This window comes from Magnolia sinica, chromosome 2 (genome assembly GCF_029962835.1).
Source record: "Magnolia sinica isolate HGM2019 chromosome 2, MsV1, whole genome shotgun sequence".
In the NCBI taxonomy this organism is placed as follows: Eukaryota; Viridiplantae; Streptophyta; class Magnoliopsida; order Magnoliales; family Magnoliaceae; genus Magnolia; species Magnolia sinica.
In genome coordinates, this window is record NC_080574.1 from 118,324,874 (window position 1) to 118,342,674 (window position 17,801).

The window sequence follows — 17,801 nt, forward strand, 5'->3', positions numbered from 1 at the left end:
TTATCCCTAACAGGGAAAGGGCAAGTCCCACTAAAAAAATACAGGTAAATTACATTTCTTCTTTTTTCTTTTTTTCTTTTTTAAGCATGGGAAATTACATTTCATCTATTTCCATTGTAGATTGATAATTTCAATTAATTGGCAGTTTCCAAATGCATCCCCTTCAGCACTCCAACAGCCTATTAGTACTGAACTAGTAATGAAACACCAAAGGAACTCATAATTAAGGAAAACCTCAAGCAATTTTTCTTTCTAATCAATAATCAGAGTATAGTTCATACTGTATAGTCCTATTGCCTTTATATAGCCTACAATTCTACTCTAGATTATTCTAAAAATTTTCTAGAACATCCCTCTTGCTTACTTCTCATTGGAACAAACGCACTTGCCTAATCCAATTCAAACTTGTAAGAAAAAAGAAAAATATATGGAAACTGTTAACAGATGTGGGGATATGAGCCGTATTTTGTTTCTTCTTGTTACTAGTTGTTTATTTGGTCTGGGACGTGTAGGGCATTTTTTTTCTTTGTTATTAAGGGTATTTTTGTCATATTGACTTTTTATTATTAATATAAAGGGGAGAAGGTGGTCATCCAACCCAAACTCACATTTCCTCTCTCCTCCCAATTTTCGTTTCTCTTTTCTTTTCTTCTCTTCTCTCTTTAATCTATAACTCTAAATGGTATCAAAACATCCTTATTTCTAATCTAATCCATCTTTCTCCCTTTTATCCTATAATTCTTTTTCCATCTTTTATTTTTTGTTTCTCTCATCTCTCGTATTGAAATTTTTTTTTAGAAACCTTGGATTTCTTTTCTTTTTATTGTGCTAGAACTTCATAATGGTCCATGCATGAGAAGGGGATAAAGTGTTCGTGATCATCACCTCTCGTGTATGGGACATGTAGATGTGTGGGTTGATTACCTTTGTCGGATGTTGTGTTCATGATCATCAACCCTCGTGATTGGTTGGAACATGAGGACATGTGAGCTGGTTATTGTCTTTAAGTGTGGTGTGCATGCCATGTGAGGCGTACAAGTTGGGTGTTCATTCGTCACAAAAGGTCAGCCCATGTTCATATAAGCTTACGGTATATATACTAGTCCCTTCTCCTAGATGAAAGAGAAAAGTGATTCAAGAACTGGATTCATAAATCCATCTAATTTTTTAGGGGTTCAAATAACCTTTATTAAGTAAAACGGAATGAACTATCTTTAGTGGTCCAAATCCATCCAAGTGTTTTTCAATTGCCAAGGGCGAATTAAAATACCACTAAAAAGCCTGATATGAATGCTAGCACATATGATCAATGGATTCGGAAAAATGCGCAAATTATGATGTGATTGTGGAATAGTGTGGAACCTTTTATTAGTGTGAATGTTATATTTTATGTATATTGCAAAAGCGCAAGATGCATTACGAGGATGTATCCATCCTACAAAAACATCTCTTCAGCATATTAGTTATTTGAGAAAATATTTAAGCATCAACAAGGAAGTAAATCATTGGGTGAATATTATTCAAAACTTAAAGGAATGTGGGAGGAGAAGAATGTGTATCAACCCCTTACAATTGATTTGGAGAAGCAATGTTAGCAATGAGAGGAGTTTCATGTGGCCAAATTTTTATCTGACTTAAAACGTGAATATGAACCAGTTTGTACACGGATTTTGGGTGGCAACTAGCAAGGATGGCCTATCTCTAAATAACGCATATGCTAAACTCCAACGTGTATCTCTCGGTTCTACAAGCATGATGTGTCGTAACGGCCCTAACGGGGTCATAAAGGCCGTTACATAAAGGTAACGGTGCAATCGTTACACGGGGTCATAAAGGCTGTAATACGGAAAAAATGACCCGTTGTAACGGCCCATTACACCCCTCGTAAAGGCCATAACAATCCATGATGTGGCCAATACAGATTTTTCAGGTTTTTTGTTCAGTTTATAAAAATAAAAAATAAAAAAGACCATAATGGCCGTTACGAGAGTCATAACTGCCCGTATCATAAAAGTAACGGTAGTGGCCGTTATAGCCACTGTTACCGTTACAAAATACCTTGTCTACGAGTGGAGCCAATAACAACTCTACTTTAGCATCCCTTACTAGTTGAAGCCGAGGTGGTAACTGTGGTGGTAGAAGCAATCAAGTTGGTTGTTGCGAAGCAAAAGAATGTCGTAGTAGAGGTCTTGAACCTAGAAAATATGCCCATTGTGGGCTTATGAATCATTATGTTGAAAAATGCCAAGATCTACATGGAGCGCCAACATAGCTAATCAATCATCTCACATTAAAGAGAGCAACAAGTCCCATCTAGCTAGCTCTACGTCTACAACTCGACAGCCATGTATGTCTGGAGAGACAGTTACACTAACTCAAAAAGAGTGTTATGGCCATCTCTTTCTCATTGGACTCACGTATCTTTAATAATTGGTCTCATTTCTCTATTACTAGTTATTTAAGACATGTTGGGAGTTCTTGCTTTTGTCATTAAGGGTGTTATCTTCATTATTGTATTTATAACCTAAAATAAAACAAAAGTGAGCAAGGGCATCGATCCTAATATCTATTCTCTCTCTCTCATTCTTTTTTCTCCCGGCTTCTGAATTCTATGGAACCAGAAACTAGTGAATGACTTTTTCTATTATCTACTACCAATGAAATTTGGTTATCAATCCTAATATCTATTATCTCTCTCTCATTCTTTCTCTCCCGACTTCTGAATTCAATGGAACCAAAAATTAGTGAATGACTTTTTCTATATCTACTGCCAATGAGATTTGGTTGACAACTCATGAATTATATGCCGATCAAAATAATATGGCTCGAATTTACAATATTTATTAAGAGATTGGGAATTTGAGACAAGTAGAGCTGGGCAAGATCCGACCCAATCGAACCGATCGGATCCGATCCGACCCGAATTGAAGGCCGGGATCAGGTCGGATCGAGTAGGCCTACTCAGATCCGACCGTACAACAAGTCGAGTTCGGTTCAGTGGCCAATCTGTACCAATCCGATCCGGTCAAGTCCTATGTAACATATTTTAACCTTTTTTTTTACTTTTTTACTATCCTCTACCCGAACGAAAGCCCTAAGTCCCTAACCCCTCTTCTCTACCCGATCGAAGTTGTTGTAATGCTTGATGCCTTCCTCATTCACTCCCTCACTCAGTCTTCCATGAGGCAATATTCTGGTCCAAGAAATGGAGAATCTGAATGCATCCAACCCCATTTCTTTCATGATCTTCACATCTTCCTTGTAGCAATGATGCAAATCCATAGCTATATCTCCATTGTTGTCGTCCTCTATTTCTCCTGAGTATGTGTGAGTGTAGAAATCCCATATGTTGATGCCTTTGTCGTCTTCCTCAGCCGCTCCTTCATACTAATAAGCAAAAGACAAGGTTCCAAAAATGAAGCCTGGCGGGAAGGAGCTCCGGTTTATCGGACGTCCGTACTCATGTGCTGGGGCACCTCTAGCACATGACATGGAGCCCTACAGAACAAGGAGTACGAGCATGAAAGCCACTCCTCCATGCTTCATTCCCAAAATCTCTCTCTCTCTCTCTCTCTCTCTCTCTCTCTCTCTCTCTCTCTCTCTTCAAGAGGACTCTGAGAACACCTCTCTCTCTTCAGGAGGACTGTGAACACCATAGGTTAGACTCCTAAGTAGTTCAGTACCATTTTGAAAATGGTGGTGACTCATCTTCCTCACACGTGGAAACTGACCTATAGCTATCCAAACCATCCAAATTGTGAGTCCCATCATGGATGGAGCATATTTCTAAAAGCACACTGTTCTAGCATATTTCTAAAAATAGAATACTCGATCCGAACCATACCCAACCCGATCCGACTCGGTTTCCCTAATCGAGTCGGACTCGGTTCGGGTCAAGCCAGCAGTGCATCGGATCGGATCGAGTCAAATGACCTAGACTCGGTCCCGGATCGGATCGAGTTCGGGTCAGTTCATTGAAAATTTCGGACCGAGTCGAGTTGGACCCAATCCGGTCCGACTTGACTCGATGCCCACCTCTAAAGACAAGCGAAGCATTCAATTTCTGATAATTATGTTAAGAGGCATGCTCTGTTGCAGAAATTATTTTTCATGGATGCTCTTCAATTTGTTTGTGCCACAAGATGCATAGGCATGTAAATGAAGTTTTTTTTTTTTAATATTGTGTATAAACGAAGTATTAAGAGAGGGGGTGGGGGGGAAGAAGAATATTTGAATTGTTTTTTTTTTATATTTTTAAGATTGATGGAAAAAAATTTTCTTGAAGGCCAACAAGCAAAGCAGGAACAGAATACAAAAAGAGGGACCCAACAGTCACCGAAAAGACAGCCAACAACTAACAATTACAACTTAGGAGCTTCCCTTTGAAAACCAACACTTTTCCCACCTCCATAACTGCCTCAACTGATCAAGAAGAATTCCAGAATTGCCAACTATTCCTTTCTCCCCAAATCGTTCACCATAAAGTCTGCAGAGTCAAGAGCCAATTTGAACGATTTATCTTCCCTCCAGAGCACCTGTGTCAAGCCCATAATAGGTCCTGGAATGAGCTCAGCATGACCCAATGCTCCCCAAAAGCTGCTATGAAGAAGTCCAAAACTTTGAAAGTAAACGGGCAAAAGATGAACAAATGATCAATGGATTCAGCAACCTGAACACTCATATTGACTTTTTGTTACTAATATAAAGGGGAGATGGTGGGTGTCCAAACTTAACTCACCTTGCCTCTCTTCTCCCAACTTTCTTTTCTCTCTTTTCTTCTCTCCTCTTCTTCTCCCTTTAATCTATAACTCTACAGAAACCAAACACGAAGTCTCTAATCCAACTAAAATTCCTTATTTAACAATCATATGGGATGTAACACAATTGTATGGTGTGTGTAGGTGTCCAACGATTCATGTAAAAACCCAAAAGCAAAAAAATTTAATGGTTCATAGGTCCATAAATAACATCGGGACTTGTAGGCCTCAAAATCTAACCAGTTGACTCGGCCTATAGAGCTATCCAATTGAATTTGTGGGCCAACAGTCCAATCAGTCCTATATATATGGTGGTCTAAATCAAATTCAATGGAGAGATACTTCATTTCAATTAAAAACATTTCCTTGAAGAGAAGTTTTCAATAGATGATTCCCAATGTCTATGGTCCAAATCTGGAAAGGTAGAAAAGGCCTATAGGCTGAACTGAAAGAGAATTGTTCCAGATGGGACCTCCCCTAACTCATCAAAGGCAATTTCAATGTTATTCGTCGACCAGAGTGAAGCTTAGACATGCCCTAACTGAAGGAAAAAAAAAAAAAAAAACTGCATTCACTTGAAGATTGGAACTCATTGATCTCTCATTGCATTATGCTTCCTTCACCTAGGTCAAACAATCGTAACCTTATCTTAGTTGCATGACTCAGATTTACGGATTATGTATCGCCAAAAATAAGTAAGCCCTATCTTCGATAAGTGATTCAGACTGGACTCATTCTCATGATAGCTTGGTAAAAGTTCAATGACCAACAACCCACCTCACATTAACCCTCCTTTACTGGTGCTGGGGACCAGTAGGTGCAATTTCTACCGGGCGGAATGGTTAAGCACCCAAGGGTAACTTACACAATTTGCATTTTTTTAAGAATTAATTTTCTTCAACAACGAGTATCTCTCACTAATGCAAGGGCATTTTCACACCGGGCTCGAGTGGGGTCGCCCGTGGGATGCAGAGGCACACTCGGGGTGGGTGACCCATGTGATTTGAGGCCCACGGGAGAGGTCTCATGTTCGAGACTCCTCACCAGGGGTGATTAATGCGCATTTCACACTGGGCTCGAGTGGGGTAGCCCATGGGATGCAGGGACACACTCGAGGTGGGCAGCCCATGTGATTTGGGGCCCACAAGGGGGGTTCAGCCGAGGTCCTAACCCATGAGATGTGGGGCCTGGGCTATGAGATAAAGGGATTAATTCGCCATACTCTAACAGTTCAAGCTTTTAGAGCAAGTGGTTAATTGTCCTGCATCACTCACTTATTGTGAATAGTTTTGATCTCTCCGAGGTCTCAAAACTCACCTAATAAAATCTAAAAGCTTCCACAACTTTCTTAAACTCAAAGATTAGCTTCATATCGTTAGAGAATAAACTCAAATATTCATGAGATTTGGGCTTGTATGTATATGTCAACTTGGCGCCTCTTTAAGATGCCATATATTTTTTGCTTTATGGTTTATTATAATAAAATAAGGATTAGAGAGAGTTAGGCTCTCTATTTCTCTCATTTTCCCTCTTCCCTCAATCTTCTGTTCTTCTCATTTTCATCTTCTTCATGGTATCAGAGACATCAAATCCGTGACCTAAAAGGAAAGATTCCCTCCTCTCTTTCCCACATTCCTTCAATTTTTACTCCTTTTCTTCTTTTTTCAGTCAACATCACCAGCCAACCCAGGACCGCCCAGCATCACCTGAACCCTAGCCAGTCCATCTAGAGTTGGCAACGACCCTCGTCAACTCATTTCCAACACCATCCACACTCAATCATGCTTATGTAGGCCCGGCCAACATAGTCAGCCTCTCCAAGAGGGCCCATCATCGCTGTTTGTCTCTTGCATGCTGCCCGACAAAGACCAGTGTGTTCCAGATTCCTGCCCGTCACCATACAGATTGTCTAAGTTGATGTAGCTTCGTTGGATTTTCATATGTGATGAGTTTTCAACAAAAAAAGTTTATATATTTGTGTGTTCAAGATGGGTCATTAAAAGATGAGTATGACTATGAGGCACTGAAGTCAATATCCTCACCCTGCACTGGTTATTATGATGGTAAAATTAAATGGAAAAAATTACTTGAGATGGTCGCATTTGGCCAAGATCTTGATCGGTCATCATCATGCGCCTTATGCCAACTAATTAGGGTTGGCTACATGAATCTTATTCCGTCATTGTTTGGATTCATGATGTAAGCTATGCCATAAGTTTGAGACCGACTGCCAACCTGACACAACCCTCTTTTATCCGGGCTTGGGACAGGCAACAAGAGCATAAACCTCCCACAGGCACAATGTTAGGCTGATCCAATGTTTTAAGTATCAACGATATCGGCCGATACATCTCATGATATATCTTGTATCCCACCTATGTGATACGAAACGCACAAGTAGTGAGATATATCCCAAATGTTCGATTCGATGAGCATTTTCGATTTTCGATCCTTTTTTCTATAAATCATAACAAATCAGTGTCAAATTGCATGAAAAATCATGGATTGAGAGCTTCGATTTCAAGATTTGGAGGAGATGAGCCAAACTACAGAAAATTTATTTTTAAAAAAAGTTCAAAATTTCCCAATTTTTGCAAATCGGTTGCAATCTTTATGTCCAAACATTAAATCAAACATGTATGTGACCTGATCTAGTGATTCTTCTTTTGCTTTTGAATGTATTTCTTGTGTTTCCACACGTCTTCTTACATTTATAAATTATATAAATAGACTTTGAATATACTTGCATCAATTCAGTTAGACAGCGCATAAATTAGGACCCCATACAAAGAAAACCTATTATGTGAACTTGTTTTTTGTAATGTTTTGATATATAAGTGTATTGATGTATTTTTTAACAATCACTAAAGTTTCATTGAAAAATTTGACCAATTTTCCAATGTTTTCCCATGTTTCCAACAACAGCGATACATTATGCACTACAACCAATATATCCCATGCGATAATTGATACGTATCCGGGTGCAATACGTAACACAATAACGATATTTCAAACATCGGGTTGATCACAATCAAGCATTATCTAACAGTCTATTATATATAGGTTGATTACAATCAATGATGTTTATCAGTGCTCAAAAGAAAATAGGCTACATAACTGGTAGCAAAAAGGAACTAAACACAGATGATCCATCCCATGAAGATTGGGAAAGTAAGATCTTACTTACTGTTATGGCATGGTTGCTACATTCGCCAAGCTAACATATACAAGCAAGCCCAAATCTCATGAATAAGTCTATGTTCTCTACACATTTCTATTAGAAAAGAAATTAAGGATAAACAAACAAACCAACATTTGAAGGCACGAGTGAAACTAACATTAACAATAAAATTGAGAGAAAAACATAGTGGAAATGGGAAGCACATAGGATAAGGGTAGCCTATCACACAATAATAGTTGCAACTTGCATTGTGCGTCTCTCTCACTATAACAGATGACCAAACAATGGGACCTAACCTCATATGCCGAAACAATCAAAAAGGAAGTGGGCTACAATTCATGAAAAAAAAAAAAAAACTCCTATATAATGATTGTAAATAGAAACAAGCTTGATCTACACTTAAAAATCAATACAGGATGGTTACTCAACTAGATTGCCCTCACTAATAATACAATGCAATGCTTAGCATGCCCTAGTAATAACCACTGAAAATGAAGAGAAGATGCTCAACTAGTTACAACCAGTAATTTCAGTATCGATAGTAGTATCAGCCAACATATCAGTCGATACTATCGATATCGTACAATGCCAATACAAAACCGGGCAGTAGTTGGAAAACTTGCCAGTATCTATCGTTATATCGCGATATATGGCAATGTATCGACGATATATCGATACATTGTGATATTCTGAATATATCATTGTCATAAGTTCCCCAATATCGTTGATACGTATTGCGCATATCAATGATATCACAATTGCATAAGCCCCCTTCCAAAAAAGTTTGGAAATTTGGCCAAAAAACTTATTTTCTTTGAAATTTTTTAATGGGATCACATTGCTAAGGGGATTTCGACCAATCCTTAGAAAAGGGGATTTGGATGCAAAATTTTAAATAGGAGAGCGTGTGGTACTAACACAATTGATGAGTTTTTGCTAATTTAATTTCTTTTCTCTTATATAAATTGCTTGGAATCTATGGAATGAAGTCAGTAATCCATGATTTTGCATATTTTGCATGCTCAATCATGCATTTTTTACATCTTCGAATTTGAGGAAAATGGAAATTTTCATAATTTCACCCATTTAACTTATATAATTAGAGTGTGGAAAAATCATGTGAGAATGCTTGGAGGTTAATCTACAGATTTTAGGAACATTTTGGAATTTTCGATAAAAAAATATTTTTAATTAAAAATATCAAAAAATAAATAAATAAATATTTTTTTTTGAAAAAAATTACATTGAGCAGCTGTTATTTATGCCTTACATATAGGCTTTTATGAGCATATGTTGATCTTAACATCAATCACACTCATATTTATTTTCAAAAATTAATTGTAAAAATTAGAAAAAATAATTTTAAATAAATGCAATGTAAATTGTAGGACAGCTTTTGCTTTTGAATGTATTGGTTGTGTTTTCATACACGTCTTCTATGATTTTTAAATTATATGAACTGATTTCGAATATAGTTGCATCATTTTTGTCAGACAACACATTTTTTAGGATGTGTATTGGTTTTTTTGTGATCTTTTGAGTTCTAAGTGGGTATTAATATCTTTTCAAACATCCTCTGAAGTTTCATTGAGAAATTCAGCAATTTCCCAATGTTTCCTGAAAATAGTAATTCATTATATGATGCATGCAATGTTTCTAATGCGATACCCATTTTTTAAATATCGACGACATCGGCTGATATATCCCACGATATATCTTGAATCCCACCTGTGCGATACAAAATGCACAAGTAGTGCCAATATATCCCACATGTTCGATCCCGTAAGCAATTTCAATTGCCAATCCCTTTTTTGTTGAAATTATGTTAAACTAGTGTCAAATGGTTACGAATCCATTGGTTCTTCATATTTTTTCACAAAAAATCATGGAGTTGGAGCTTCAATTTCAATTGTTCTTCATGTTCTTCATGTTCTCCATGTTTTTTAACGAAATTTTCCTTCAACCAGTTGTCAATTGAGAATAATTTCAAAGTATTTAGGAGTATTTGATGAAATAATCATCACATACAATCTAATTTTGAAATTTGAGTGTAGGTGGTCTGATTTGAGGCAAAATTGGGGAAATTTCAAAATTTCCCTAATTTCTCCAAAATTGCTCATAATGTTACACTCCAAACATGAAATCAAGTATTTTAAGGGCTGATCTATTGACTTGTTAAGTCCTAGTCAATTTTCGAAAAATAAAATTCATTTTTAATTAAAAATATTATTAAAATGTTTTTTTTTTTTTTGAAATTTCACTTTAACCAATTGTCAATTGAGACTAATTTAGAAGTATTTAAGAGTGTTTGATGAAACGATCATCACATACACTTTAAACGCTGTGCATTCAATTTGAATATAGTTGCATTAGTTCAATCAGACAGTGCATAGCTGAGGAGTGAGGACCCTATACAAAGGAAACCTATTATGTGCACTTCTTTTTTGAGATGCTATGATTCAAAAGTGTGTATTAAGGTCTTTTTTAACAATCCTTGAAGTTTCATTGAAAAATTTAACCATTTTCCCAATGTTTCACCATGTTTCCCAAAAAGTGCAATAAATTACCCGATACAAACGATATAGACCCTGCGATAACCGATACGTACCTGTATCCCAAGGATGTGATACGTAATGCGTTACCGATATTTAAAACACTGGCGATACCCAATATGTTTCCGTATCCCAAAGGGTGCAATACATGGGTCGATACCAATACTGAAAAGACTACTTGTGATCAATATTCATTAAACTATCAACCAGATATAGCAATTAAATTAAGTCTTTACCTGGAGTCCCGCCAAACACTATTCAAATGAAATATTGGGACAACAAGCGTTGCGTTCAGTAGTTTTGCCACAGCAACTACATCACATATCTGCATTGAATGCAAGAGCACACATCAGATATACTAGATGTGCAATATCAAGCCAAACATTGACCAATTATACAAGTGGCCAAGGTGACATGGTCGTTACAAGGCAAACAGGAAGTAAGGTCACTGAAGACAGTTATGAGCAAAAGTAACCCGACTAAAAACATGGAGATTATGGACATATGAAATACCATTTTACTCTTCCAAACTTCAAACAAGGCTTGAATTCTATTGTCTAAAATGGAAATTACCGATATACGTTGTTGATTCAGACCACCATTTGCTTCAATTATAAGGAAACCATTAGAGCTTGGCAATTCTGAGAACCAACATAGCAAGAAAATCAATTACCTTTCAGCAGTGATTTTAACAAGCACCAAATAACCAGATACATTCATGAATATGACTGTTTGATAAACAATTATCCCTAAGACCAAAGAAAAATAAAGAACATGGAATTAAAATCAGATTTATTTTGGCAGTTATAATATACATCAGACTATCGATTGGCAGAAAAGACAACTGGTATCTAAAGCCTATAATTTTATATTGAACATCAAGAACTCCAAAATGTATGTGTTAACAGAAAACTACCTGAAATGAATAATCTAATCACAACAAATATCATTATTCTTTATGTATAATCAGAAGATTCAGAAGACCAATTATATGTGGACCACTTGCAAATGACATAAGGACAAGAAGCAAGGGGCACTATCCTGCTGCTTGCCACTGGTTTGTGTAGGTACATTACTAGATGAATCTAAGAATTGTAAAGACCATGATTTTAGAACAAGAATGGGCAGTTATAGAGCCATACATTTTCTATTTCCTTTTCCATTATACATGTGAAGTTTAGTTTAGTCATTTGATATAGGAAGTCGAAGGTACTTTTGACAGTTTATACTTGTCAACTGTAAGGATAAAAGAAAATGTTGGTTGTTTGACATTGTATAATGCTATCATGTGTTTCCTCTCAAGTTTTCGTGGGCAAGAACCCAAGAATCAGGTCTGCAAATTCTTGAATATGTTGAATTAACTAAGGTACTTTGCAATGTCAGGACGTTACTGCCAATCATGTTCCAACCACTTGTTTGTATCTTAGTAGATGATAGAGATTCATTTCAAAACTGTTCAACCAATGCTGGTCCCTACATTACCAGTGCCTACAAAAAGTTTGGACTATTACTTCTTCGCTGCCTCTTGTGGATTTAAAATCGTTTGAAATGGGTCATTCACCTTAGACAAGTATCCAATCTAGCCGTTGATTTTCAGTATGGGACCTATCATCTCCAATTTCACCACAGTCAGACCATTCATCTTCAATATCAGTCCAATTGGACCTTTGGTCTTCAAATTAGACTAATCAGATATCCATCTTTTTGACATCGCTTAAATTGGACTGTTCATCTTTGATATCGTTTAAATTGGACCATTCAACTTTAGCATTGGTCCAATCAAGCTATTGGTTTCAATATTGGCCCAATTGGACCACTCATGTCCAACGTCAACATAACTGGACTGTGCATCTTCAACAACAGTCCAATCAGACCGCTGATCTTTAATTTTGGACTAATTTTATGTTCATCTTTAATATAAGTCCAATTGAGCTATCATCTTTGGTATCCTTTAAATCAGACCTTTTGGCTTCTATATCGATCCAATTGATTTGTTGATTTTCTATCTCAGTCCTATGGAACCAAACATCTAAGATTAGTTCTCACAATGGCAGGGCGGAAGTTCAATAACCAGTAGCCTCAATATCACCCTTCCTCTGTACCTGGCTGGGGACAAACTGGCCCATCACTAACAGGAGTGGAGTAGTACATATTCAATAAATTTCTGTTTATGATACATGCATTTACCTGAATACAGATGTGGAGTAACCCAGGAAAATGGTAATATCATTTAAATCTATTTGAGACAAAAGCACTAGTGCACACATCCCATGCACTAATGAGCACAACAGTTTGTCACTCGTCCGAAAAAGACAGGTTAATATGTCTTTTCATGGTTAAAATATGTTATAGTCATCCATCATTGGATCAGTTTTAAAGCCACAGCAGAATCTTCACTGCAGTGTTTTTGTTTCATTCGCCATGTCACTCGATAAATTCCACTTTTTCTTGGAATTGGTGCTTCTCAAGAGAGAGGTTCAACAGCTTTATAGGTGGAGCTCAAAATAAACCAAAGCGATAAGAATTCGCAACCTCCCTAAGCTATAAAACTTGCAAAACTAACTGGGAACCATGGATCCAAAATCCAGGAGGGTAAATCCAGCCAAATCTGGTCCAAAATCCCATAACCAGCACAAGAGCCAAGGTATGGTGGGATAATTCCTGCTTCCAAGACTAAAGTTAAGAAGTAAAATTCACTCCCAAAAATGCAGTTTGACAATATAAGGCACGAGCATAATAACATATCACAAAATATATCCAGTTATGTTCTCTTTGTAAAATTATCACAAGCTAAGAATATGACACAAAGTCAAAGTTTACAAGCTCAAAATAAAATAAATTGAACTCAAACCTGCTTGGGAAAGACTCCTTTTGATGCAGGGCTTCCAACTTTGACCTACTTTTGGGTGCCATGCATTCATCAACTGCACAAACACAACTAGTTTTAAGTGGCTTTGATCTGTCTGAACAGTTGGTATCAAAATTACTCATCATATTGTGGATCATTCAACTCAGAAATTTTCAGTTTGGTAGCTGAAATATGATAATATCAAATGAAGACTATGGGAACTAAAAACAGGATTGTACCAAGTGACCAATCTTTTTGCAAGATACCCATTATAGAGAAAACGGTAGGACTAGTATATAATTGAAATATTGAATGTAAGTGATTGTAATGGACTAGAATATAGCGTTTGTCACTTTTTTTGCTTACTTCATCACTGACACATGGCAAACGTGTAATATCTGAACAAATCATCACCTAGGCTACACCTTGTCTCGGCCATACCCCAAAAAATCACACCAAGCTGACAATCCGAACTATTCTATAGCAGGACTATGGGAAAAGAAGATAGACTGATATACAGCTATAAAAAAATAAAAGATAAACAAGCAAAGTTCCTTTGACCATCCAATTTTCCTTAAAAATCCATCCAGTCCAAAGCTTAAGATTGTCAATATGTGCAAATTTTGGTATGAGGCCATGGAAGGCAGGGCCTACATGATGATTGATTTGGATCTGGTACACATATGCCCTGTGTACAGAAAGTCAAAAAGGGAAGGAAGGCAGAAAGCATTCTAAGTTTGCTTGATTGTGAATAGTGGAACTTTAGCAATAGCAGTACAGCTAAGCATATACATTTCACCAGGTTAAAGACCCACGGATAGTCCAGATCCACAGTTTCGGGAAAAAAAGCCAAATACCAGCTCCTAACACAGTGATTCACAAAGGGACAGAGCACATTGATCAAGGCCCATTATATAAGGGATCAGGTAACATCATCAGCTTGTAGAAATATTACGAAGACCATTGTCTGTAGTAATTGAGTATATTGGTGGGCAAGCTAAACATCTGGGATATATATGCACCAGCTTGAGGGGGGAGGATTTAAAGATGTCATACTCCTATCACTTTTTATGATTTTCCTCTCTAACTAATTAGGGGAGTTGTCTATTATTTACCCATTCTAGCTTTTTTCTAATCAAAGCTAATACGAGTGAGGTGGACTGCATCCCGTCATTCCAGAGTGTGGAAATACCCACATGCACTCTTAGATTCATGTCCAATGCAATCCAAAACATATCAAAACCTAATCTACAATGGTTCTCCTCTCCTCCTATAATTGCATCTTTGACTCTCCCTCATTCTTTTAATTTTTTCTCCTTTTTGTTGAACCATAGTTTCTTGTCATTTCCTCTTCTTGCCATCTCAATTCTCACACTGTTCTAACTATACTCAGTCCACATTTTCCAATTTAACTTCCCTATACCTGCACACTTCACCGAATAGTTTTACTACACATCAACACCCCAAACGTACCTCAAATGGAGCCCAAACAAGATAGACTTAGTCGACCCTCTATCAAGTTAAAATGGCAATCTTGAACCAGCTGCTACCAAGCCAAAACCCTTCACATAATCATTCGAATTTCCAAACCAGTCTTTGTAGCTTTGTCTTGTACCCATAACACTGCCTAAAATGGTGCTTCAATTCAACCATTTGTAACCATCAAGTCACACTTCAAAGTCCAGTTGATAGAAAATGGCAAGTTATCACCTTGTTTCAAAATCAGTTCTGGCTTGTGTTCCTCTCTTTTCAGTTAATACAAGTACTTCTTAATATCTCAACTAGAGACCCATTGACAAATAGTATTTCATGAAATTCGATAGAGGCTCGCTAGAGAGGCTAGTGATAGCCTTGTTGGGAGATGGAGGGTCATAAGTCAATAGCATATCCACTGACACATGGCAGAATTTTATGGCAATTGGAACTATTCATAGCTGGCAGCCATGCCAAGGGGTTATTTTACTAATATATCGATCAAAGAGTATACAGTCTTCGATGTGTATACTTTGCAGTATATTTGTGTGAGTGCAAATATATTCAATCATCCTGAGGTGCACATAATGATGCATCTTTTCTAACTTATTTAATGTAGAGTTATCTCTTGTAGCTAATTATCATTATAAATAAAAGATTCTAGAGGAGGAACAGAAAATTCTCTCCGTTCTCCTCTCTCTCTATTTCTACAATCAAAAATTACAATAACTGGACGCGGCTAAAATAGGTTGAGCAAAACCAGTATCAACTGTCCACATTCAAAAGGCAAAATTACACAGGATGTATGGTATGGATAGTCAAATCACTATGATTTTGAGGCTATGGTCTATCCATGCAGTGGACCACCAGATCAAGTCTTAATTACATATACATACACCATGTGTAAGGTGGAGATGGGAGAGGAAACAAGCCTCCATCTCCAAGAGGCTCTGGACAACATCTCCAGCTTTTCTCAATTAAAATTTAAAATTTAAAATTTAAAATTTAAAAAAAAAAAAAACACACTCTGAACTCAAACTGCTAAGAAAATTTGGTACCAACAAGAAAAGACTGAAATTCAAAGCCCATTTCAATTTGAGGTATAATACAATGATCAGCCCAAGAATGTCTACAGTACATGATACTGGAACCATCAAGGATACCATGCACTAAAAATCTCCCCAATATCAAGATCATGAGCATTGGATCTTTGCCTATTTTTCAGCAGTGTATGCCACCATCGGTTTTCCTTAATCATTTGTTTGCTGGACACCAATTTAAGTGTTGGGATTTTCCCATAGTGGGAGATTTGCACGACAGGCTATCCACTGTAAACACCATCATACCAAAAGTTTCGATCACATGGGCCCATCTAGTACAAACTAAAAAACCAAGCGTAATGCAGATATTTTAGAATCAAGCATTTTACAATACCTCTCCAAATTTTCCTACACGGATGGAAGAATTATCCACATCTAAAAAGGAATTGCAGGATTTTCTATCACAAGATAAATTCAAAATTAAAATAAAATAAAAACGACTTGTTCAACATACCACATTGGATCTGTTCCCATCAGCCTCCATGAACGGCCATAGTTTCTCGAACACCTGCGGGCTGTGGTACGTAGACCCCAGCAGCGGGCGCCGCCTTATGGCGACCCCACCAGGGACCTCGAAATCCAGCGTCCCCATGTACATCAGCATCCCCGAGATGTACATCAGCGGCGCGAAGAGAAGAATGCCGCGGCGCCTGAGGACCACCGACAGCAGGACGTAGATGACCCGCTCTGGGACCGACTGCAGCTTCGGCGAGCCGCGGCCGGAGCCGATCTTAGACCGTCCGTGGCGGAACCTCGGGGAGGATGGCGGGGATGGGGTCGATGCCGGGGAATTCCCGTTCGACCGCCCGCTCCCGAGCCTGCTGTAACCGTGCATGCTGTGGAATCGGTGGTGGAACTCAGAGATCCGATCTTTCAGAACTCGGTAACGATCCAAATGCCATTCTTCCAAGCAGCAGCAGCAGCAGCAGCTAAACGGGCGAGTCAGTTCAGATCGAGAACCGGTCCCGGTTTTCTGTGAACGAGTCAAGAAACTCAGTTGAGAGCGTGAGGAGAGAATGGCATCGGATTTAACGAAAGTAGCTTTGTATTTAAGGAATTGCCCGCTCTCTTTCTTACTTCACTGCCCGACTCTTTAACGCTGCGTGTAATCGCTCGCGTGAGAGATCTGACAAAACAGGACGCGGTTTGGCTGGTTACGCTGCCATCAGCCAGGTGGCTAGCAGTCGGTGCTATGTGGACTCCACCATGATGTATTTGTTTTATCCACGCCGTCCATCCATTTTGAAAAATAATTTTAGGTTTTATTCAAAAATTAGGTAGATCTAAACATCAGGTGGACCATACCATGGGAAAACAGTTGTGACTGAACGTCCACCATTAAAAACATCCCAGGGCCCACTGTAATGGTTATTGGACATCTCACCAATAAAAACATCCCAGGGCCCACTGTAATGGTTATTGGACATCTAACCTTTTGATTAGGTCATAAAGACTTGGATTAAGGGAAAATTTATATATCAGCTTGATCCAAAACTTCTGTGGCCCCTAGGAAGTTTTTAATGGTGTCCATTAAATCAACACTGTGCGGTCCACTTGAGATTTGGATCAACCTCACTTTTGGTCTCATGGCATAAAATGATATGAAAGAATGGGTGGACGGCATGGATGAAATAGACATCATTGTGGGGCCCACAGAGCACCGACCACTAGCGATTGGCTAGTGACAGGGTGAGTAGACGATCCGTTCCGATAGAACACGTGTCGATGTGGCATCCGTGTGAGAGATGTGGTGGGGGCAGCTGGGGTTATGCCATGGCCCAGAGATCAGTGGTCCACCCATCACGCTCCACACATTTGTGGCGGCCAATTCATGAGACTAGACTCCATGTTAGTTCTACACGCACCTCAGATCGGGTACTGATGTTCTGG

General features: G+C 38.2%; 1 protein-coding gene across 4 annotated transcripts in view; it reads right to left on the minus strand.

The window, feature by feature from the left end:
* LOC131237464 (O-fucosyltransferase 9) overlaps positions 1-16,995 on the minus strand; it is a 41,548-nt gene extending 24,553 nt beyond the window's left edge. For 2 of the 4 annotated variants that reach the window (XM_058235240.1, XM_058235241.1), the window contains exons 1-4: positions 16,366-16,995; positions 13,342-13,414; positions 11,064-11,131; positions 10,727-10,815 (exon numbers count right to left, since the gene is read on the minus strand). In XM_058235240.1, coding sequence (XP_058091223.1) covers positions 10,727-10,815; positions 11,064-11,131; positions 13,342-13,414; positions 16,366-16,746 — 611 coding nt within the window. In that variant the 5' untranslated portion in view covers positions 16,747-16,995. The remainder of the gene's footprint in view (positions 1-10,726; positions 10,816-11,063; positions 11,132-13,341; positions 13,415-16,365) is intronic. The other 2 variants (XM_058235238.1, XM_058235239.1) reach the window with 2 other exon arrangements.
* Between the last annotated feature and the right edge of the window lie 806 nt (positions 16,996-17,801).